Raw genomic sequence first — 25,143 nt, forward strand, 5'->3', positions numbered from 1 at the left:
GTGTGTGTGTGTCAAGAGTGGCTGGAATTGATTTAAACCATTGATTGATAAACCGAAAAGCAGTGAAAAACACTTGTCAGCGTCCTAACCTAATCCATCACAGAGACTGATATTTTTATACTTGGATGGCTGTTTTATAAAACATTAAGCTAATTGACTCTCACTCATTCTGACGGGTTCCAAAGTAGATGACAAGAGACTAAGGAATCCAAATGGATCTTATGGATAAAAGGAGGATATTTAAAAATGTGTGCCCCTGGTTTGAGTAATACTGACTGAGTAGTGAATACAGCTGATTTAAATGCTTATATTCTGCTTATTCAAAATCTAGAACAAGTTCACAATTTGTAGAGTAGACAGTTGTGAATTCTGCACTAAATCTAACAAATGTTCTCTTATTGGGTGGTCCCACTTCACTTCTTCTACACCAGTGGGTAAGAACCTGATAGCAATTTGTGAGACGTTATTACAATAATAAGGGCAAACGACAACTTCAAAGGAGGAATATATTGTCTTAATACATTGGGTCCTAGTGAAAATAAAAGTCAAGTTCCAGTGTGACATCAGTTGACAATGTTCTATTTATGGTATCCAATATAAGATGGGCTACATTTGTTTCATTGATGACTGAATGGATTTATTACCATCAACAAAATGTGAAATCTGTGGCTGATTCAAGTGTTTTTTGGGGAAGCCAGTTTTATCGGTAGGCTATGGTCGATAGCAATAGATCTACACATTTCTGTTATAGGCCTGCTTGATATGATCCCTACAACACATCATATGGGGACAATAATTACAACAACAAAAAATCAAATAATGCAGAAACATCAAAGAGCTAAAATCATAGCTTAAAACATTCACATAGGAGCATTAACGTATCTTGGCAGTAAACTTGATTTCAACGTATGCACATGCTCAATAGACATTCTGTACAAAATAGTCAATATACTATATAACAAGATACATATTAACGTGACTGAATACTGTTGCTTCTCTTCCGATATTGTACACCTTGTGTTACAATCTCCGAACATTAAAAAGAGGACAGAGCCCCCCCTTATAAATCACAATTTCTAAGAAGGTGGGTTGTTAGAACCACAGGTGGCAAGGTAGTTTTATACCCTTGCAATGTCTTCCTTCTAATCAAGGTTCACCAAGCTCAAATATTATATCCTACAAAATAAAAATGCAATTCTACATTACACCTTTAAAGCAATTTTTTAGATATGTTTTGCACAGACTTTCTCCAAGTCGTGCTGCGGGAGATAGATGGAAAGGGAGAGAGAGATACATTTCCAGCAAACACTCTCGATCCGGCAGGCGGCAGCCGTCTGACACATATTGATTGCTTCCCAGATTCAAATCTCTGTCACACAACCTGTGCATTCCGAAGCTACTGTATGTAGGCACCATCATAAATCTGTGGCCTTCTTTGCACACTGCATTGTGCTCTGGGAACCCGGATTTGATCCAAAAGTCTTGAAACTACCACATTGTCCCTATACCACTGCAGGAGGGTTTAGGATGTTCACACTTTGACACTAAGATGTAACTAAGATGTAAATAATTTATTTTTCCTTCTCGAATTTTTCTTTATAATTGTGAGACTTGCACAAGAATACTGTAGACTGAGAAAATATAGGTGGTGTGGAACAGACAAATGGCACAGAAACAGAGGAGTCATGGCTGCCTGCTGTATGCTAATTGGCACAGACAAGCAAGAGAAACAGACCGTGCAGTGTTACAACCTCCAAAGTGACTGCAAGATAATTAGATCACATGAGATTAACAAGTTTGCATCGACTGTGAGAAGAGACACCGCCATGTTGGCATCACATGTGCGAGAAAATAAACTTTGAAATGCTATGTGGATGACTGACACCCGGAGGCCCCTTTACATAACATGGCAGAGGACTGCGCAACAAGAGGCACATATTTGATCGGTGGGTTAGTGTGTGAACGCAGGTTCACCACAAAGGGAATGTTTATGGAAATGGCAACTTCCATCAGAACAGCCTGATATTTAAATCATCTCCTTTCTCTTATTACCGCACAGATTTAACAAATCTAATCAAATTGAGATGCAGTACTGTTTAACCCGTTTTGGTGTGCTAACCCAAATGCTTTAGCTATTGAAAAACAGCAGATCTGCAAGCTCATAGAGCGCCACAGAGTGGCGCGCTACGAGCTTGTATAGGTCTGCTATTTTTGAAAAATCGAAGAACCACTGACATAGAAGCATAGCTTTTTCAGAAAACTGTCAGGATGTAGAAGACTTTTTTAGAATCTGATCTCAGGTCAAAATGGGTTAATGTTATTGAGGGTTGGATGTTGAAGAATGAAGCCTGTCACTTTCATTTAAAGCTGATAGGAAACATAGGCACATGCCACTGAGAGATAAATACCAGGAGCCACTTTTGGCATTTCAAATCATTATGAATCACAGGAAAGAGTCTTCGGTCTATGACTTAAGATTAGGTCATTCTGTTTGTACTATCTTTTGTCTATACCAAAATCTAGTTTAAACTAAGGGGCCTTTGCAGTTGTCGCTCCCAAGGAACTGTATTCCTTTAGTTATACAAATGCTAAGTCATTGCAGTGGATAGTTTTAAGAAGCTGTTCAAAACTCACTTGTTTTGTAAGCAATTCTTTTGTAATATGTGTTTGCCTTCTGTGCAGTTTTAATGTTTTTAATGTAATGTTCACTGTATGGCACCTTTAAACCCGTTTCAAAAGGTGCTTTAATAAATATTGGTACAGCCGAGTGCCTGAAATGGAAAAATTAAAACATACCACAGTATGTAAGCCTATAGTTTGAGTAGATCCATGGTATGTGTCTAGGCTCTAAATCTTTACCCTTAGTAACTGCATGTACTGTAACTCCATAGCAGTACAACTGGCGTCATATGACATATGAGCATCGTTATTCTAAACATTGTGTTAAGCAGATCCATTGGCATTGGCAGTAAACACTTCCCAGAGCTTACATTCCTAAATTATGACATTGCACCCTCTAGTGGCAGTCCACTTTAAAAGATGTCATCACATTACACACACAGCAATGACAGCATAGGCACATTTCAACATAACTCTCTCTCTCTGACATCAGCACATATCAATCCAATCAACATAGTTTCCTGTTCTGAGAGGATGTCCATATTTGGCCACAGGATTGGCAGCTGATATCCACAAGCCCCTGTGCAGCACAGTTACTGTACAACACGTTGTGCATGCACATTTCACTTATAGGCTGCACTACAGCATGTGATCTCTGTGAGTATTTGGGGCCGATCCACAACCCAGACTGACGATTAAGTCATTTCCTCTCCATTTCCTCACTTCGTGTGAATGGAGATCTTGGGGTAAAAAAATAAAATACATTTAAATAAAAATAAAAGAAGCCTAGTGAACCGGAAACATAAACTTAAGCCCAGGAGGTTTCAAAAATAAATAACTGGTCCAAACCAGAGTCCTATACAGCTCAGACCATAGACGGGTGCATGTGTATATTGTGGCTAGTATCCATTGACATCCTAGGTCCAACCTGCAACCGTGGCCTGATAGACATATCGTCAGTGGCTGTGGAATCCCAAAGAAAAGTCAAATGAAATGGGGCACTGGGGGTGTTGAAGGCTGGAGAAAGGTAGAAGCCAAGGCCTTTGGAATTTATTGGCCTGAAATCCTGTTGGACTGAGCATGCTTAGGGCCGGTGAAACCTGTAAACACGGACACAAATGTTTCATGTTAACATATCCAGGGCTTGACATTAAGGCTTGTCCGGGACAAGTAATACATCTTTCCGGACAAGTGCATTACATTTTTACTTGTCATTCTTTGTGCTAAATGAGCGATCAATGGTACGGCTCGATGATTACATGAAATATTTAAAACATGTTTTATGAATTAAAAAACGATATGCAAATAGACGTCCCGGTCTATTGAGAAAGTATGCATGCCAATCAATGGACTTCCCTTAACTTGTTAGCGCTAGAAAGTCTGTGATATACATTTCATGTATTCCAAATACACAGCCATAGATCAGTCCTATCCGCGCACGGTTAGCAGACTGACCGCTTCGGCATTTTAATTTGTAGCACTGCGTGTGTACTCGCCCAATAATGAATTCCTATGACTTGAAGTTGTTTTGGGAGCTTGTTTCAGATTTTGTCAGATTAACTGTGCACTCTTTCATACTTCATAATGGTGTCACATAAAATGGCCTATGACACAGATCTGCTATTTCAGCTACTTTTGTAATTTATATAAAAAATATTTTGAATTAGTTTGATTAACTGTTGCACAATTATTTAACAAAGCGCAATTTAGACGCTCATTGCATACTGTGTAAGTATGTATTTACCAGTTAAATGGATTGTTGTGATTACCTGGTGTAATGTTTGCTCTCCTCGTGAACGTCCATCTCTCGACTCTTAAACTCATTCAGCTCTTTGCGGATAGCAGCCTGGGCAGGGGGCAGAGAGCACACACACACACACACACACACACACACACACACACACACACACACACACACACACACAATCTGTAAGCATCTTCCATAGTCTGTAATCAGTTCCTAACCTTAACCCGCAACATTTTACAGTGTTCGTACCTACATGCCCTAGCTAGATGACCTTAACAAAACCTTAAACCCAAGCTGCCATACCTTGGCTCCAGGGTGAAAAATAAATGTACGGTGGCACGGCACAGTCGGTAGTGCTGTTGCCTCACAGCTAGAAGGTCCTGGGTTCGATTCCCTCTGGGGACGCTTTGGACATGCTCTATCCTCCGCGTCATCAGTGCCCATACCCGGGGCGGGGATGGCGAAAAGGCCCTTCTGTGTGGAGTTTGCATGTTCTCCCCATGTCCCCTAGTAGTCCGGCACCCGACGGGTGGGACATTTCGTATATAGTCTTTTTTTTATTGGCCTAAAATATTGTCTATATACATACATTCATGAATCTACTTGCTGACCGGCTGAAAGTATTGGGAAATTATTTGTAAAGGGATTTCTTGTGACCCTACCATTAACATCCTATGGCAGGCAAAAATGTCAAACTTTCCTTTTGCTTTAAGTAGCATGTGACGTCAAACTAGGGGGTTTTCGTGATTCTGAATCCATTCCATGCATTCGTTTTGCACAAAAACGGGCTAAAAACCTTGGGCTAAAAACGGCCATAGACAAATATGAGGTCAGCTCATTTTGGGCACATTTGGGCAAGTGGCTATGCCTGCTTTTAGGCTTGTCCATTGGGGACTATTGTTGATTGTTGATGACTATGGTTGTGTGGCTTGTATTGTGTGCGTAACAGCGCGTTGGTTTGCCGCAATTGTGGGAGGTTCAGCTGCTGTGCTGGTACCACTGTGGCTATTGTGCTCTGTTGAATTGGAAATACATTGCAAAGGTTGAACTGTGAATGAGCATTATCTGGGAGTGACGTTCATTGCTTGCTGTGTATTCTTGATGAATGTTGGTAATGTCAAAAAATAGGACAAAAAAAGAGGCAAATAAACAGTAGTATAGTATTGTTCACAGATGGCAACATACCTGCACTTAGGAGGGTTCATCTTTTTCTTTTTCTTGTATTTAGCATCTGATGGCATTCTTTTGACTTAATATCAATCCTGCAGCTGCCCAACTTATTTCTCTTACATGATTAATGTAATGCCTAAATGTCATAAATAAAATTTGACCAGTGAATAATGCAACATTTATTTTGGGAAGTTGGCATGGCACAACGGTAAAAATGGTAATGGTAAAAAGAAGTGAGTGGTGCAACTCCGTTGTGGGGGTCCCCGGGGGGTCGCCGGGAGTTCCAGACCCAGAGGAACGTGTACAGTCCCTCTACTGTACTGTAGGTCACAGTACTGTACTGCAACACCCCAAATCATACAGTACAGTTGTGTGTGTGTGTGTGTGTGTGTGTGTGTGTGTGTGTGTGTGTGTGTGTGTGTGTGTGCTCGCGCTTTTGCAACAGTGACACTTGGTTGTGAAAACCAATCAAAAGCTATTTTCGTGCTCGGACAGACCCAGCCAGCCAGGGACAGACCCAGGGACACACATAGCTGTCTATAGGAGTGGTTTTACCACTCAAAAACACAGACACAGACAGGATCAGTTCATGTTCAGTGGTGTTCTACAGTATGTGCTTGTGCAGCAGGGGGCAGCATGAACACAATGTTCCCTCCCTGTGCAGCAGGGGGCAGCATGAGCAACATGAACACAATGTTCCCTCCCTGTCTTGAAGAGGCTTGTGAAGTTAAAAGTAATTAGCAGCTGTTTAGTGTTTTCACATTCTTTCTGCATGTTCTTTCTCCATCAATCTGAGTGAGTTGTCAACAATACCTTCTACTAGTATTTAGGTTTCATTTTAGTTAGGTTTAATTGAATTGCAAATAATCCACACATCATGTTGGTTAAAAGATATTTGAGGATAAAAACCTTTACATTTTCCACTATACTGATCCATGTTTACATCTAGTTATGTGATTCAAAGTAGTGAGATTCCTCTATATAATATTGATATAGCTTAATAACGTTTAATAGTGGAAAATAAACGCTTCTCTCCATTAGTTCCTGAGTAATCCTTTGGAACCATTGCATTGTCATTTTGGGTAAGGTTGAATTAGTTTTAAGATGCAAGGACATCTAAAATGAAATAAAGTGGCCAGTTGGGGGTACCTTGTCAGCTGGGGTGAGCCGTGTCCAGGGTTTGTCTGCCCGCCGGTCGTAATCCTTGGCATCGGTCACCTCAACGTACTCGTTGAAACACAAGATCCTCCGAGCCACCAGATCTGCGACTGTAGGCCTCACACTTAGCTATGGAGAGACAGAGAGAACGTCACTGATAGAAGGTGGGGTTTGGTTGTGGTAGGGTGGAAATAGAGCAATATTCATTTGCAATGTTTGAATCATGTTTTTGTTTTTCTGTCATCACTGACAACTGGTTGTACAATTCCATCTCTGGCCACTAGATGGTGGTAATTCAGCGTAATCTGTGCGTTTTCCCCCCCTGCTTGCATGAGTCACAACAGACAATGAACAGGGTCCATAATGTAAGCTAAATATAGACTCTCTCTCTGTGTGTGTGTGTGTGTGTGTGTGTGTGTGTGTGTGTGTGTGTGTGTGTGTGTGTGTGTGTGTGTGTGTGTGTGTGTGTGTGTGTACCTTTCTGGAAAGTCTCCTTTTAATCTCTTGAAAGGCCTCCTTCACCTCTGTTTCATTCTTGTCTGTAGACAGACAAGCAACAGGGTCAGTCAACATCCCAAGGGACAGTACATACAGTAAACTGCACTTTCTGTTCACACCTATTATAATTGCTGTAAAATATGTAAACAAAAGCATTTCAGGTTGCTTATGACCAGAGCTTAACATTTAAGAAACACAAATTCAATTTACATTCTTTCCATTTTTCCATGTTCTTCTTCTTGTGTTTTCACATGTGCATCTACGTGGTTGTGTGCATGTATGGGAGTCCTGGGAGACAGACGGGCTCAGCCAGGGACCCTGGGATGTTGGTTGAACTTTGACCCTGTAGTAGTCCCATCAGAGGTTTACCAGTAAGCCATCTGGGTTTCATAACAGAATTACCAATCAACTAAGTCCGCTTTCCCACAAGAACGACTGTGCACTTTTCTTTTAGTTGTCTGTGTATGTGTTTTGTCCTAGTTTATGGTAACCAATCCTTTAACACATCTTACTGCTTTGTCATAAATAATTGATGCTACATTGTCTTTGTGGCCACAGTCTTAGTCATATTGTTCGGTAATGGTCTGCGATTATTACAGTGGATGTCTGTAATTTAAATGCGTTACCATCCAGTAGTGACTAGTACTGAGTAGTCCATAATATTTGGCTTACTGCAGGCCAAATGCCGTGTCTAAGAGGTTGGTTGCTATTTTACTTGAAACGCATGAAGCCAACAAATATTGCATTATTGGTCAATCTCAAAATGGGTTCAGTCAGGCCTTGTGGAAAATAGATGTTTCCAATACCAAACCCAATGAAGCCATATTATTATATCAAAGCGAAGCCCATTTAAAAAGCGCCTGGAGCAACAACACCACCGTTCCCCAAAATAGAAAAAGTAGCTAAAGAAATCCTCCAGCAGCAGAGTGTTCATAGTGTAACATGTCCAAATCAAATCAAATTGATTCAGTTTCACAATTGATCATGACATTGATCCAGCAGAGTAAATTGCAGTTCCTCCTGGGACATCTGTGCACAAACAGAACTCAAAATCACACCCGTGTGAAGTGAGTGGTGCAACTCCGCGTGGGGGTCCCTGGAAGTTCCAGGCCCACAGGAACGCGCCCAGGGTGCCAGCCCGGTTCTGGCGAGCCGCCCCGCATCCGAAACGTTTGAGAAATGACAGAGTTACCGTGTAGGGGACCCCAGGGGTCCCTGTACTGTACTGTACTGTCACACCCGAAATCATATATACAGTGGACCATGAAGGTCATTTTATGCTTTGTGCGTGTCAAACAACACGATGAAAGTGAACAAAATCAAAGTAAACAAAATGTGTTACGCTCAAAGCCTAAATGTATCTTGAAATGATCTGATAAGGCCCAGACCAGAAAAAGACAAATTATAACAGTGCTATTTTACCTTGCCTTACATTTCAACATTTGTTATTTGCTGAAAAGAAACAAAAGGAAAAACCTTCTCGCTGTCAAGAACATTGTAAAATGTAAAGGTAGCATTGAGGCTACGACTGAAAGCCATGGAGATGTGAGCTTAAGAATATTCAAACTCAATTCACTGCAACTCACGTTTCAGAATATTCCTCTGCTCCAGCTCATCAGTGCTAGGTCTCTGACTCAGACGCCTGGCGAGAGAATAAAGACAAATCATTACATGTTCATCGTAACTTTGGGTTCGTTCATAACATCTTGCAATCATAAAATAGGCTCTGGCAGGAGGCAGGAAACAAATTAAACATGAAACGATAACACCAATTATTATTCACATTAAACGTGTTTACAAAACACACAACAATCGCAACACCTCTGGTCCACTTCACTACGTATGAATGCACAAAGCCAACAGTGATCAAATAGCCACAATGCAGCTGTAGAGGAAATATATTTAACAGCTGTGGATAATTGTGACCAGTTTTGAAATGTCTGTCTGTGTGTGTGTGTGTGTGTGTGTGTGTGTGTGTGTGTGTGTGTGTGTGTGTGTGTGTGTGTGTGTGTGTGTGTGTGTGTGTGTGTGTGTGTGTGTGTGTGTGTGTGTGTGTGTGTGTGTGTGTGTGTGTGTGTGTGTGTGTGTGTGTGTGTGTGTGTGTGTGTGTGTGAACCTACTGTAAACCCCTAAATGCCAATTCATACTCCAGTTCTAGGTGATAAGGTGGTTGGGAAAACTTCAACATGATGTCACACGGGTGAGCAACTCACCCGAACACATGTTTTTATTAACCACCATTTTTCAGCTAATGAAAAGGCCTGCTGGGTGCCACTACTCGGCAGCTCATCACTCCAACATAAAACAGAGAGAAAAAATATTTTCCCTTGGAAACTCTTTACTGTACGTCCTTGACCGCTGTCCTCCAGGGCTTTATATTTGTCCCCCTTCTCTGTATCTACAAGCTCGCAACGCAGGTTACGAGACGTAGTGAACTTGCCGATCTGCTATTTTGATAGCTTATTATGGCATGCCTAGACTAGGGACGCTAGCAGTCATGTGGCGGCGGTAAACTTCTTCGTCCGTTATTCATGTGTGTGTGTACTATGTACTGTACGTGTCCACGGCCACGCTCTGGGTTTGACTGGTATGGTTTCCTGCATGGTGTGTGCAGCACTGTACCTGACTAATTAAAGTCTTATAGTCTGGGTTTGACTGGTATGGTTTCCTGCATGGTGTGTGCAGCACTGTACCTGACTAATTTGGAGCCTATCTGTTGTCGTAGTTCGAGTCTCTCCGTCTCTGAGCTGCGTGGCAGAATGTTCTTCTCCTCCAGTTCTCTCTGGCTGGGCCGGTTCCTCAGCTTGATGTTGAGTGTGTCCCTCCGGCGGATCTTTGTAGCCAGGGAGCCTGGAATGCAGATACACAAGGGAAATGTGGCCCTGGGCTTCTGGAGCTATTGGAATGAGATCTATTCTACATGGCAGCCAGCTGTTAGTAACCCTGCAGGTAACAGCTATGACAAAGGGAAGGAGGCTTCTAAAAGTGGCATCTGAATACATTTGTGCTTAATTTAAAGAAAGAAAGAAAGACCATAGGACAAAGAGTCAGATGAAAAGGGTAATGAAGTTATACAATCACCGTACAAAATAAATGTGACTAATCAGTTAATGTTAAATAGAAAGTAATTAAATTGCAGTTACTAATCAAATTATTGATTGACAACTTGGAGTGATTGAACCAGGAAATTGCCTATCCTGGTTTAAAACATTTATTTAGAAAGTCTTTAAAATTTTAAGAGGTTATTTTGATAAAATAATCAAAATTATTAATTTACCAGGGTAATCAGTCATTTTCTAACAGATTATATTTAAACCTCTCAACCTAACTGAGTCACTATCAGGCTGTCAAGATAGCTGTCAAAGTGAGATGGGGCTTCGGCCTGGGCCGTGGCTCAGCGGTCCAGGCACCTTGGCTGGTAAGCCAGCCTTACAGCGCGTCGCGGGTTTGAGTCCCGATCCCGACAAACTTTGCTGCATGTCCTCCCCCCATCTCTCCCCCCCCTTTCCTGTCTACTTACTGTCACCTGTTAAATAAAGGCAAAAAAGCCCCAAAAAATATCTTTAAAAAAGAAAAGAAAAGTTTCACTCACAGAATCTGGCAACACGGCGCTTCACACCAAAACAAACAAAGATAGCATAATTTTCGCTAGTCTTGCTTTGGAGTTGATTTGGAGACTGGAGTTGATTGATTGGTATTATTATTATATTAATTGAGAGTTGATATTGAGAATATGGTATCTAGTTCACACACTACACCAGTAGTCAGCCCTGAAACATGACGAGCAGACTAGAAGTCCACTCTACAGTGGAGTAAAGTAATTTACCCCCCTCATCCCTACAACATGGATAGGGTCACTCCCGACATCGGCAATCGACCGGACATGTTCGGCAAGCGACGGGAGCTTCTCGTCGGGAGTCTCCTGCCGACACGCTCGCGACTCTTTCAAACTGGCCGGCACAATGTGGAGGTAGCGTTAGACACACTGGGCAACATTCAAAGTGTTTGATAATGGAAGTCAATGGGGCTTGGATCAGGCTGAAACCTAGCCCAAATGTATCAGATGCTGGTTCTAGTTCTAACTTCTAATAGGCATATGTATGTTGGTTACTTGTTCACATGTCATGTACAGTATATGCTCCACCTCAGCATCCATCTCCCAGGGGTCCAGCACACAAGGGGGACTCAGCTGCGTGTTGCCGGCTGACATTAAGCCATTACATTCCGGACCTACTTACTTAGATTTTATGTTTACCTACAGTAGTTACATTGTAGTACATAATTGATTTCTCAACAACTCTATTTACTTCACCCTGTTGTTTGTTGACTAGGGTTAATTGTCTCCACTAGGCCGAAGGCATGGGGAGAGAGTATGTTTTGCACCCAGTGTGTGTGTGTGTGTGTGTGTGTGTGTGTGTGTGTGTGTGTGTGTGTGTGTGTGTGTGTGTGTGTGTGTGTGTGTGTGTGTGTGTGTGTGTGTGTGTGTGTGCGTGTGCGTGTGCGCGTGCGTCCATCCTTCCGTCCGTCCGTTACCAGCTAATCTCCTCCACCATTGGCCCGATCGATGCCAAACTTTGCACACACACTCCCTGGATGCCACCGACAAACCTCTGTCCCAAATATTCCTCAACGGCCTGTTATAGCACCACCATGAGGCCGATTTAGGCAAAACACATTTCTGTAGATTACTCATACACATTTGATCCATTCATCACACAATTCGGTATACACTATCTCCATAGTCATGTGATCAACACGGATCTGCACCATTTCCCATCTTCCATCCTGATTTTGGCTATGACAAAAGACGTGCACATTGGGCAGGTATAATACTAAGATTGGGCGAAATATAATACTAAGGAAAACATTGCTGGGGTCCGTTTGAATAAAAGTATTTATTGCACTCTTGGGGCTGTATTTTGCGTGTCTTAAGTACCAGGTCTTATTCCCTAACTTGAGTAAACTAAAGACCTGGAGGCGTGATCAATGCCATTTGGCTATTCTGAGTGGCCAAAGAGCATTGATCACGCCTCCAGGTCTTTAGTTTACTTTAAGTTAGGGAATAAGACCTGGTACTTAAGACACGCAAAATACAGCCCATAAAGTGCAGTGTGATGTTTCGGTCTACACACCCTTCATCAGACTGTCTGACGAAGGTTGTGTAGCCAGAAACTTCAAGGTTTTCTTAGTTCTAGCCCAGCAGTGTGCAAGTGTTTGTTCATTTTCCGTAAATTGTAACATTTCCTCATAAACTCTTCTCTAATCTAGTCTGATACACATGACGTTGCAGATCTCCAGCTGATGAGTATCCTACATTAGTTTTTTATGAGCGACATGTGTGACATTCTTTGTGATTCGCTATTACTGTATGCTTATATATACAATGCCATGATAAAAAAAGATAAGCTTGTCCCATACTGGTTGTGAACTCATCCTCCTCTTCATCTTCTTCCTCATCGCGGTACAAGATTGGTCCGTCCGAGTCCGAGTCACTAGCCTGGCTGTCCCCCAGGGACAGCTGGTCAGGGATCAGTGTCACCTCAGCCTGGTCCACATTCACATGGTGTCCCTGCTTCTTCTCAGTGTCAACCTCTGATGGCCTGGAGGACACAGTTACAAAACATTTTGAGTCAACTACATGACAGAGTAGAGAGAGAGATTGGAGGCTCCAGAGAAATGTTCAGTTGGTTTTAAGCTGTTGCTTAAACCTGATAATGTTCCATGTAACTGAAATCAACTGCATAATCAAGAAGATGATTGCAATATTTCAATTTGTGAATCTTAAAATTAGTAGTGCATACATACACCACAAGGTGCCTTGGAGTCAGACAGGTGTTCAGAAATAAGTAGTGTTTTTTTTTGGCCATGTGATAATTTTGGGACCTGATGGGTCTTCAGGGCCTGGGGCTGAATTCTAACAGATGTGTAAGGCGGCTAACCTCTTACTTGACATGGGAATAATTTTTTATTAACTTGAGTGTCTCTCCAAGAGATCCTTACCTCTGGCTGTTCTGTACAGTAGAGTCCGTTCCACCTGTATTCTTATCTTCTCCCGCTCCCTCGTCCTGGTCCCCTCCCTCCCCTCTCGCCCTCCCCCGTTTCTCCTCCTTCGAGGAGCCGTCTGTCTCTCCCTCCGTGAAGGAGGTGTCCTCTGTGGCAGTGTTAACGTGAGCAGTCCGATCTGTGGGCGCGGAGTGGCCATTGACCTCCTTTCCCGCAGAGGAGGAGGCTCCATGAGTGGGCCGGGGCTCTGGGGCAGCGTGGGTCTCGTGACTCCTCTCTGCCCCGGGAGGTGACGCTACAGGTGTGGTGGTCTGGGTGGCTGAGGCAGGGGGCCCCCGGGGCCTAGGGCCTCCCGAAACACTAGTGACCCCCGGAGAGGATCTGGGGATTACAGAAGAGAGAGGGGAGGAGCTGGGAGTCTCTGATTTGCGGTTGGTCCTTCCCTCTGCTCCGGGTCCCTCCTTATTGGACACCCGTGTTCCACGAGGGGTGGAAGCAGAGGAGGAGGAGGAGGTGGTTTTCGTTGTGCCTCCTGTCTTCTTTGGATGGGAAGTTTTGGCTGAGAATAATAGGAGAGAGAAAGAGAACCAAAGATAGGTTGAGGCTATGACATTGTAGAGTTCAAAGTACTAAAATGCTAAAATCTAACACATCAGATGTCAGAAAATTAGTATAAAGTATGTAGCCATTTCTACTGAAATAAGTCAAATGTCAGAGTTGGACAAAAAAAACCCATGTAATTAAGTAACAAATACCCTCTTACCACGTGCACAGTAGCATCCTGGTAGAACTTAATAATGTTATGTCTGAAAAAATGTAACTAAAATGTAATTTCTACATTTAATACACAGATAAACAGATGCTATCAGGATTGAAAAATCTAAAGATGCATTTATCAGTGAATCACCCATTGTGTATTCTGAAGCTCAGCCTGGGGACAGGGGTGATGACTAGAATGTGATGTGATGCAGTACTCCAGGGTCTGTATCACATATTTTAAACCATGCTGTGGGTGAAATAATATGCGCACGCATGCACACACACACACACACACACGCACGCACGCACGCACGCACGCACGCACAGTAACGTATACCCCAATGTTGACTAAATCTTGCCTAACATCATGCCAGGATTGAAACCACACCCATGCATGTAGGTGTCCACACACACACAACCCACAAACCGTGAATGTAGTCGATCACTGCAGTCTTTTCCAAACAGAGAAGTGTCTACAGAAATACTTTTCTTTACTTCTGCATTCTCACAGAGACTGAAAGGGAATAATTTCCTTTGCTTACTCACTTGACATGAAGCCCTTTCAAATAACATTTACAGGAAGGGGAATAACTAGCACTACGGAGTACGGACACAACCAATTGACAGTTGCACGAATGCGAAGCGCAAGCTTGTAGGAGGGTCACAAAAACATGGTTTCACAAATACATTGGGGATGCATGGCGAGTCTGGAGCCTTCCTTATTTTCCACAAACAGGCAGACTTGCTGGCACATACACAGGAAAATCGTTGGGTGTTAATTTAACTCGGAGGAGTAAGGATACGTTTTGTTCTTCAGAGTTAAACATGGAGTGCCGCGATTTTTGTCCTTTTTCTGTTTTGTATGTGTCTATGGAGTTAACATTACTCTAAGTCCAATAGACTCCCAGGTGTGGTTATTATATTCAATTATGTCTTCCCTGTGTATTTCTTGTTTCTTCCTGAAAGCTGAAAGTCTTTGAGTCCCAAAAGGCCCAATCGAAATACACCACTTTAGTGACATCATAACCCTAACCCCTCCCCCATTATCATACAACAACAGCTGTGGACGAGGCTGTGGACGAGGCTGGGGGGGGGGGGGGGGGGATCATGTCACTCCATTTAAATTAACACTGAGGATTTTACTGTACAGACAGGGCTGAACACAAACATACAGGCTCCAGTCCCAATCAGCCGAGGTCCCACTTACCAGTCCCGCGACTAGTGTTGTTACTACTCCGAGGGTTCGTTTTAGCTTGTGCTTGTGCTGTGCCCGTTTTGCCTGTAGTTTTAGCTGTCTTTTTAACACCTGAGGCACCGTCCCTGTGCCTTGGAGTGCTCGTAGTAGTGCTGCCTACAGGCTTGGAAGAGGCGGGTAACGTGGCACTGTGCATTTTTTTTGCAACCTCTCGTGGCCGCGCCTGGCTACCCCGAGGAAGGGGTTTAGTACTGCGTCTCTCTGAGCAGGGTGGAGGAAGAGGGAGGTAAAATGTATAGGAGGTGGAGGTTAGCCCAAAAAAATGGAAAAAAGACAGATTAAGGATATAGGGAAAAAAAGAAGCACAAACAGGTCAGCAGACAAGTATGCAGTTAATAGAAAGAAGAAGAGATGAAGAGAGAGGAGGCTGAGAGGTGCACAAAGGCTGTCTATAAATCCACTGACTCAGTTTCCCCTCTACAGTGTATATAATAGGGAGCTCTGTGTAGGGGACTATAGTGAACCCAACTGCTAAATAAAAAACACAAAAAACACTAGTCGGGTCACCAGTCATTGCTGTCGTGTGCCAGATGAAATTACATTCGTAATCACTATAGTGCAGTAGGGAGTGATTTCATACACACAGCCAGTGGTGAGAGTGAATGATATTGATCTGTAGAGCAGAACATCTCACTGGAATTGTAGTTCTGTAGGAGGAGGCCAGTTTAAAACACATTTTCCACGTGGCTTTTAGCTTTTAGCTTCCTGTGATGTTTTGGGCTTTCTGAACATGGAAGGACTAATTCATACTGTTAACCTCTGCAGACACGTGTGTGTGTGTGTGTGTGCGTGCGTGTTTGTCTTTACTAGTGAATTCTGCATTCATTTGTTGTTAATTCATTATTAATCTTTTCCCTACTGTTTGGTCTGGGAAGGATGTAGACCACTACATGTCTTCAGCATGTAGTCTCTAATGCATGTAGAGACTGTCCATCCTATTTCTGCTCCTTGACTAACTTGTAGTTTGTCAGTTACTCGTGCAACAACGGAGACCACCCTCCCTGCTGTCTTCCCGTCCGTGAACACAGCCAATTTTGTTCACTGGAGCGCAGGTGCATTACCCATGTGCCACGCGGGCTGCTAGTGCATTAGTCATGTCCATGTGTCTGCCATGCTCTACACCGCAGCCTTTTTTGGGATATTGACAAATAGGCAAACAGGTGCCTCCTAATGGCTATGAGTTCAATGCTAACAGGATTGAGATGAAAACAGTAAAACACTTTAGCGGCATCAGATAGTAGTGCCGGTACCGGTGGCTGGTCTCCTGAGGTAGGGGAAGGCATTAGGTCATGATTATTGCTCTATTCGGCCTGTGCATGCCTGCTATAGAGGCTTATAATGGGTATATATCTATTTGAACACATTAGCCAAGGTCAGGGCTCCCGAGTCCCAAAGAGCAACCAATGTCATTCAGTGTAATGCTGGTACATTAACAGTTCAGTCTATAAGAAAGGATATAAAAAGGAATACATCTAAATATAGTTCACCATTTAGTGGAAATTGGTCTTAGGACCTGCTAACGACTACATTGACCTAGAACTGGTCATTAATCCAGTATCAGGAAACCATGCAATGAGCACTGTACCCATACATTAGCTAAGATAAAAGCCAAGGCTTCTAAAATAAAAGTGTAATAACATGGGTGAGCCCATGTCTAAAGCCTAATTTACACACCATCTCAAGGTGTACTTTGTAATAATTCAAGCGAACAAGCCTTAGTGTGATAAACCTGTTTGTTTGTTATTGATGAGTAGAACAAATAAACTTTAAAGCAAGCACATCTACTCACTAAAAACCAGGTGCTCGGCAGAAGTCAGAATTCAAAAGTAATAAAGTCTGCACACAGGGTCAAGCTCCCCAAGTTTTAAAAGTGTAGCCTATTGGTGACCCATGATGCATGACAGTGTTGTGTGACAGACCATACATTTGGCTTAAGGCCTCAGACAGCATGCATGCCCCTGGATTCAATAAAACCCTGGACAGTCCTACAGAAGCTGGTAGATTGTTGGTGGATTGCTGCAGTCACCTGTTGAATCCTCAGTGCTATGTGGTCCAATGTTGTGTTCCTCTGAGGGCGTCTCTGGCAACTCGATGTCCACTCTCACTTCCTCTGAGGTGGCGTCGGGCGTGGCATGGCCGTTCAGGCTTTCACTGCTGACTGGTTCTTCTGAAGGAGAACAATCGGAGTGTTAATCTGGAATACAATAATCTCCTTTTCTGGAGGTTCACAACTACAGTCCCGCTGGACATGGGAGTACTGCTGGCTTTTATTCAATGTAACCAAGTTAGAGATAGACCTGCTGGTGAATCCAATAGGTAGACTCTAGAATGGATCGATTTGGTGTACAGACAAAATGTGGACCAAACCAGAAATCGCCAATGTTACTGCTGCCGAATTAGTTACATTTTGTACTGTATCAAATATGACTAAGTGACTATCGTAAACGATAGAGCCACTACCCCGACAATATCGCAGAGACAGTTTGTTTATTTTTGGACCACAATGCTTACGGTATATGAAACTTATGATGCTAAGGACGTGTATACACGTTGTCTCAATTAAAACCGCGGGGTGCCTCAGACATGTATACACGTCTTTAGGTCCTTTTTAATGATATAAAACAGGATCGCTGAAATTATTTTTTGACATCGGCCTTACTCAGAGCTCCTGGACATGTTTTGCATGTGCGTGCAGCCATTCACTTCCATTTTTATCTCTAAATCTACGGCGCTCTCCATGGTTTTGATCAGAACGCAGATGTTCTGTCCTAATTAATGACTTGTCATGTATGACTATGACTCGTTTGGAATATTAACGCTTCTAAATAGAGAGGTAGTAATGGGGAGGGGGGGGGGATGGAAGGCTTCTGCTTGGCACTCTAGCGCCTTTATTCTGAAAAAGTCCCCGGCAAAAGTAGTGTGAAACCCAATGTTATTCTAAAATACTCTATTGGGCGTAGGAATAACTGGGTGAGTGGCAGATGAACCTTGATCAGCGATGAGTACTCCTCTTTTGATGAGCTCCTCTCTGGTCTGTCGGGTGGAGATCTTCCTCTCTAGAACTGAAAGACAAACATTTCAGTTCAGACATTTTACATTTTCACCAGTGCTGAATACTACAGCACTGTTTAAAACAGTATTATAAGCTGGACAAAAGAATACATGAAACAAAGTGTAACTGGGGAAAAAACAGAACACAAGTGGTAAACTGAAGACAAACATTAAACCTGTATATAGGAAAAATACCAAAACTATGTACAGGTTGGGGAATAAAGGGGTTATAATAAGGAGGTGGGGGTAGTCACTAGACTATAAGGGGGTGGGGGGTAATAATTTCCTCTCCCTTTGGCATGCTGAAAGGTGGATTTTCAGGCCTGTTTTAAAGGATGCCAGGGATTTGGATTTTTTTGAGGGAAGGAGTCAGGGCATTCCACACTTGGGTGGCAGTGCTGTAGAAGGAGAATTAGCCCAGATCGTTGTTCTCAATTCCTCTTGTATTGTAATTTCAATTGCTTAACTCTGTTTTCTACACGGAGCCACCCTAGACTATCAAAATGGGTTGCAAAAAGATGGGCCATGGGCCCCAGAACGAGGAGTAGTCGATTAATGGCTGATAAGACTACTAATGAATGACCTATAGTCCTATACATAAACATTCTCAGTATTTGCCCATTTATGAGTCTGCTAGTGTAAAAACAATTATTTACATTTGTACACTCCCAGAGTTAAACACTGTTACTGGCTGTGACTGCACAGGCTAAAAACCTGACTATATAATATGTCACCTCCTCTGAATTCTACTGTTGACTGTATACGACTTTAGCCTCAGGGCTCTCTCTTACACACATTAATCTCTCTTACTGTCTTTGACACTGTCTTTCCCTCTTATGTCTATCATAAGTCTATGTCTAGTGGGCAGATGTCAGTGACAGACATGACAGGAGTCATGTCACCTGACTTTACCCTCTAACTTTTATACCTGGAGGGTAACCTGAGACCAACTAGGCAAGACAGGCAAGTATGACGCCTAAATATGGAAACATAATAGAAGGGAGATCAGATCAGATAACTGAGTGGAAGAGTCTTTGCGTTCTTTTATTGTCTTCAGTTGCTTTTCATTCCTTAACCCAATTTAGACAACATTTTAAACAAATAGACCTTTACAGCAGTCAATTAGACAGTAAACACAGGTGATACTATGATAATAATGACGGTTCTGTTCCATTCAGGTCAAACGGAGTCGAGGTAATGCTATTGCACTTTGGCTCTGCTAGTGAAATTGAACTTTAATTAGCACCATTGGTAACACCTGTGTTTACTGTACTATTTTATGTCAATATGGCTGCTGTGAAAAAGGTGTAATTGTAACACATGACTGGATGACAGTGATGTGTGTTACATGTTTTCCACTTTGCAATATTCTATGTTTAGAACTGAGATATGGAAGAATGTCACAATTCCTGCTTTTGCTAGGTTTGACTAAGATTAGAGATTAGATTTCTTATTTGATTATTTTCGACAGATATCTTGTGCACAACCAGTGCTTTGTGCAGTAGTGTTGATCATCCTTGATCATTACTTTAAAAGCTCCATCAAGAATCATGAGACAGTGGTATTGTTCACACCACTAATATGTTTAGGTTTATTACAAACTGTCTTGCGATTGAGACAAATCCATTGGGCATACAGTACACTCATTCAATCAAAAAGGATAGAGTAGAGGAGCGCATGCACCAACCTTTGGAGAGGTCCTGGAACTTGTCACTGGTCTTTTTCTTCCTCCATTTCCAGGGTTTGAACAGTTTCCCTATCGTTGAGAGCTTCCCACGCGGCTGCCGTAAGCCCGGTGCATTCTGGGCCGGAGTGGCGCTGCCCACGACCACATCACAGTTGGCCAGTGAGGATGATTTCTCCAGTCCATCCACTAAATGACACGCGCGCACACACACACACACACGCACACACACACACACACACACACACACACACACACACACACACACACACACACACACACACACACACACACACACACACACACACACACACACACAGACAGTAGTTAAGTCAGTAATCAGCCTACTTGTTAGGAAATGCATTCCAACAGGCATGGTGTGCAGGTCTCACTGCTCTCTTCCATAAGCCATGCCTGAAGCTCATAAGCTCATATCTCCCCTGGCCAACGTTGGTGGAATCCCTCTTGCATGAGCGTTACATGTTTGGTTTTGGTTTGGATCCCGGCGTTACAGTCACAATTAACTCTCTTGTGGATTTAATATTGGAACAAACTATCTGGCGTTGTTCCGATACCGATATCATATAAGTATCAGAAAAGATGCCAATACCGTCTAAAAGTATGCCAGACCTTGCCAATCAAATACCACACGTGTAATTTATCACATGGTATATTTCATTTACGGTATACAGTTATTTGGTATTTTGAATACTTCAATTATTGATGCTACACTTACTGTACTATTTAGATAATAGTCAATCTAATTATTGGAATTGTCATTTATTCCTAGATTTTATTTATTTATTACACACTGGCATCGGATCGATACCGATACGCAAGTTGCAGGTATCAGAATCGGTATTGGAAAGGGAAAATAAATATCATCAATAACATCTCTACAATAACTATCAAATATTGACAACTTCATAAATATAGGCATAAGCATTACTGTATTTAAGTTATAGTGAAGGAGGAAGAATGTGACTTGCATTTGCAACAAGTTATAAACAATTGGATTCTGTGAAATAATAGCTTTTCATTAGTCCACTTTAAAATATAAGGTTTTCCAATATCATACATAACAACACAACATGACATGGAAACCGTTTTCCCCCATAGTTCTGTGTGTGTGACTGCATATGTGCGTGCGTGACTGTGTGTGTGTGTATCTTGGCTTGATACTTGTCCTTCACTGGCTCCTCCCCTTCCTGTTGGAAAGTTAGAAGTCTGCCTATTTGTGTGTGTGTGTGTGTGTGTGTGTGTGTGTGTGTGTGTGTGTGTGTGTACTTTATGTGTGTGTGCTCCCTACACGCCGGAACCTTGCAGAGGAAGGAGAGGAGGTGTGCTGTTTCCTCTGTCTTTAGGCAGTGGGAGGTTTCTGTCTCTGCTTCAACAGTTTCCCTTCAATGGCACTAAAATCTCACGCTAAAAACCATACTCGGCACCGCCAATGTTTGGTGTCCTGGATTATTTTAAACCCAATTTTGCCTGAAAATGCTGGACTCTTCCATAGACAGGAGTACCTAACGTTTAAAAAAAAATCTAAATTATGCAAATCTTGATGAACTCAAATTCTGTATATTCAGATCATACCTGACATTAAAAAATCAGACCAGTCTGAAGCGAATGGTGAAACAGCACCCCTATTGGTACTCTAAACATCGGGACATAGTCACATAGGTTAGGACATAGGGACATTGCTGTTTGAGTGGTTGCACCACTCAAAAAGGATGCTGCACATAGAATAGTAGGCTACACATACAGAAAGATATACGTTATGTTGTTTAATAGGATCAAGTATTACACTAATAGACCAATATATTATTTGTGTGTGTAATAAAATTGGCTTTTATACAGTATTTGACAAATAGTATTTGAACAAAAGACATAACGTCCCAGTAGTACACGTACATTAACTAACGGAACTAACTGTGCACAGTATGCTAATAGTGTACAGTATGCACTGTAATGGGCAACAATGAACTTCAGAAAGAACAACCTTTACAGTATAAGAAACCTCCACTATTCCTCTAGCTCAGGGTATTGAGTTCAGACAGACCTACCCTCACTTCCTCTCCAAACGTTCACACACATCTATCACAGAGGACAGTCCCTATAGGAAATAGTACCAATTACTGTTGGTCGTGTTATGATGGACAGAGCCACAGGACAGACGGACAGAGAATCGGAGACGTGCATGTCATCGGTCACATAATGGATTTCACTAGTGACTCAATGTGAGGGGCCAGTCCTGTCAAGGTCTCAAACTGTCTGTTTAACCAGATGAACCCCATAAATAAGCAAAAAGACTGTAGAGGGAAAAAAGGAGAGGCCCAAGTATAGACTTTTAGGGGATCCCCGGCCAACTGAAGTATGGGGCTTAAGTTGTTAATGCACACGAATGCTCGCTAACACATTGACTTTTGACTCAGATTGTTGATGGCCTGCCCTGAGTAGAGATTGTTGATGGCCTGCCCTGGGTAGAGATTTGTAGAGTAGAGTTTTACTTTAGCAGACACTACAGGATATCCGAAGATGTTTGGCCAGTTCATCAGTGTAACCCAAATAGACAGCCCCTACAGTATGTAACGTAAAGACCCTACTTGAACTCACTGCCCCTGGTTTTGCAAGGAAGTATAATGCTGATTAAATCAGATATTTCACATTCTTCATTTCACATCACATCCAGAAACAACATTAAGTGGGCTGTCAAAGCAGAACTCCTCTGTGGTGTGTGTTTGGATATTCGGTTTTGTACAATTTATATGAAATAACAATAAACATGGACATGCATCTAGAGACCCCACCAAAAACAACAACGTGGAGATGAAGACTGAAACCAACAGGGAGAATCAGGAAGAGAGAGTCCAGTACACTCTCTCCCAAGACACCAATTTTTCTCAAGCACAAACACACACAGATAGTCCGCCCATTTCCTGTTCCTATGTTGATATCAAATCACTACAATGGGTGCATTTCAGCAGCTTCTTTGTGTTCAGCTCCTCTAATGACAGGGAAATCAGTAGCAGCAATTATCATCACCATTAACCTCCACTATGAAACCACTAGTGGGAACAAACTTGGCACAATAGATTGACTTGTTACTGCCAGGAGAGGAGAGGAGAGGAGAGGAGAGGACGCAACGCCTCAAGGAGACGCATTGCTAAAATGACGAGGAAAGACAGGTGGTCTGATAAGTAGAGGGAGAAACTAACAGGAAACAGATGGGAGATTGGGGGAGAAGTGAGGATGGAGTTAATGACAAGGTTACAGTGGTGGGCACAAGGTGGACAGTCAACAGGGTAAACTAGCTATGATCCAAGTTCAGGTTAAAGGACCAGTTGTCGTCCTCAAGTGGCATTATTAACTCCTCTCTACTGTGCTCTCCACACTGCTTTGGGTGTTTACTATTCACCGCCACCTCTTTCAATCCTTCTAAACTGACACTAATATTGGTACGACCCAAAGTTCTGACACAAAAGCAATTAGTCTTTGTACTTGCTGTGAAACTATATGCCTACTCAGACTTCAACAGGATAGTTATATGGATAGAATATGGCCAGTGCTCTCTAACCATTCGACCATAGAAGCACCACATGTAGCAGTAATATTTGAAGCTGAAACAGGAATACTGTAAGACGCCACACATGAAGCACCCACTCAGCTATGCACATCTGTAGCCAAATCTGAAATCTAACATATCAGGTAGCGGACCAAGATAGAAGTGGTAAGAAGAGAGTGGGAGAAGGCTAAAAGCATTCCACGCCAAGTTTTTGTTCCCCACAATATGGCTCATGTTTAATACTGTCTCGAGGGGCACATAGGCAAAGTATTAAAAATGGAAATCCTTTCGTTAGCTTGGCCATTTGCCTGCTTTAGTGCACCAAGACTACAGAATGTCTGAGTCTTGTAGGTTTAGGTCAATCCTATCGCTTCCTGTATGTCAGGACTAAGGAAACAATCGATCCCCATATCCACACTTGACTAAGTCCACAAGAATCTATGATATATTATGCAGGTTTTCACACCAAGGCATTTTTTGTGAGCCAGGATCTGAGATGGTTGAGAAAATCTGAAGAAAACATGACGTGTGTGTGTGTGTGTGTGTGTGTGTGTGTGTGTGTGTGTGTGTGTGTGTGTGTGTGTGTGTGTGTGTGTGTGCGCATGTCCGCGACTCCGCGTGCGTACGTGTGTATGTCGTGCGCTAATCCGGCCCAGGCTATAGCATTCTATTATGAGGACGACTTGTGAAACTGAAAATATTACATATTAAACACTTCTCAATGCGCTCTTAGTCTCCAATAAGATGGAAAAGCTCCACCAGTCTACATTAAAGGACAACTTTAGTTTTTTTTCAACCAAGGTTCATGTTTTAGGTTGTTATTAGAGAAAGTAAAAGATGAGTGTTCATTTATTTTCATTTGCTGCTTTCTTTCGTTTTAGGGATTTTAGCTGTTTTTGACAGGGGGCAGGGGCATTCGAGCATGGGGCTAAAAATGTATTTTTTTACAAAATATTATGGCGATTTCTTTTTTATTATTTACTATAGTCCTACTAGACCCCAATAAATCTGGCCACAAAAGATCAAGAGATCTACTGAATGTGTCAAACTACATATTGAGCCTATGACACAGTGTGGCTTCCCCCCAGTAGGCCTCCTTCACATTCAGTAGATCCTGTGATCTTCTGTGGCCAGATGTAATTTCCTGGTGTCTACTGTCTAGTAGGACTATAGTAAATAATAAAAAAAGAAATCGCCGTAATATTTTGTAAAAAAATACATATTTAGCCCAATGCTCGAATGCCCCCTGTCAAAAACAGCTAAAATCCCTAAAACGAAAGAAAGCAGCAAATTAAAAAAAAAAAATCTTTTACTTTCTCTAATAACAACCTAAAACATGAACCTTGGTTGAAAAAAACTAAAGTTGTCCTTTAAAGACATATCACATTTTCACATATCCTCCTAACAATAGAACAATAGGATTCTAATTTAAAAGTGGCAAAATCACTTTTTAAGAAGTTCTTTAGACTGCTTTGGTTTGGTACCTAGTAAAATTCTTAAATAATTGAAAATTAAGCCTTCCCATAATCACTGACAGGGTTTTATAACAAAAATTCACAGGATAAAACAGGCATATTGTGACCATTATTGTAAAGCAAAAGTTGCAGCACGATGCGTTGAGAGGAGGGGAAAAGGGA

General features: G+C 42.2%; 1 protein-coding gene across 2 annotated transcripts in view; it reads right to left on the reverse strand.

Moving 5' to 3' along the window:
- Positions 1–492: 492 nt before the first annotated feature.
- The window catches only part of phactr2 (phosphatase and actin regulator 2), a 27,518-nt gene continuing 2,867 nt past the window's right edge, over positions 493–25,143 (reverse strand). Inside the window, exons 2-13 of one of the 2 annotated variants that reach the window (XM_080782305.1) lie at positions 19,948–20,133; positions 18,197–18,271; positions 17,236–17,376; positions 15,162–15,410; positions 13,193–13,754; positions 12,611–12,792; positions 9,886–10,042; positions 8,779–8,834; positions 7,172–7,233; positions 6,686–6,823; positions 4,389–4,465; positions 493–3,719 (exon numbers count right to left, since the gene is read on the reverse strand). In XM_080782305.1, coding sequence (XP_080638431.1) covers positions 3,704–3,719; positions 4,389–4,465; positions 6,686–6,823; positions 7,172–7,233; positions 8,779–8,834; positions 9,886–10,042; positions 12,611–12,792; positions 13,193–13,754; positions 15,162–15,410; positions 17,236–17,376; positions 18,197–18,271; positions 19,948–20,133 — 1,901 coding nt within the window. In that variant the 3' untranslated portion in view covers positions 493–3,703. The remainder of the gene's footprint in view (positions 3,720–4,388; positions 4,466–6,685; positions 6,824–7,171; positions 7,234–8,778; positions 8,835–9,885; positions 10,043–12,610; positions 12,793–13,192; positions 13,755–15,161; positions 15,411–17,235; positions 17,377–18,196; positions 18,272–19,947; positions 20,134–25,143) is intronic. The other variant, XM_080782306.1, reaches the window with a different exon arrangement.

This window comes from Protomyctophum bolini, assembly GCF_963924005.1.
Source record: "Protomyctophum bolini genome assembly, chromosome: 14".
Taxonomy (NCBI): Eukaryota; Metazoa; Chordata; class Actinopteri; order Myctophiformes; family Myctophidae; genus Protomyctophum; species Protomyctophum bolini.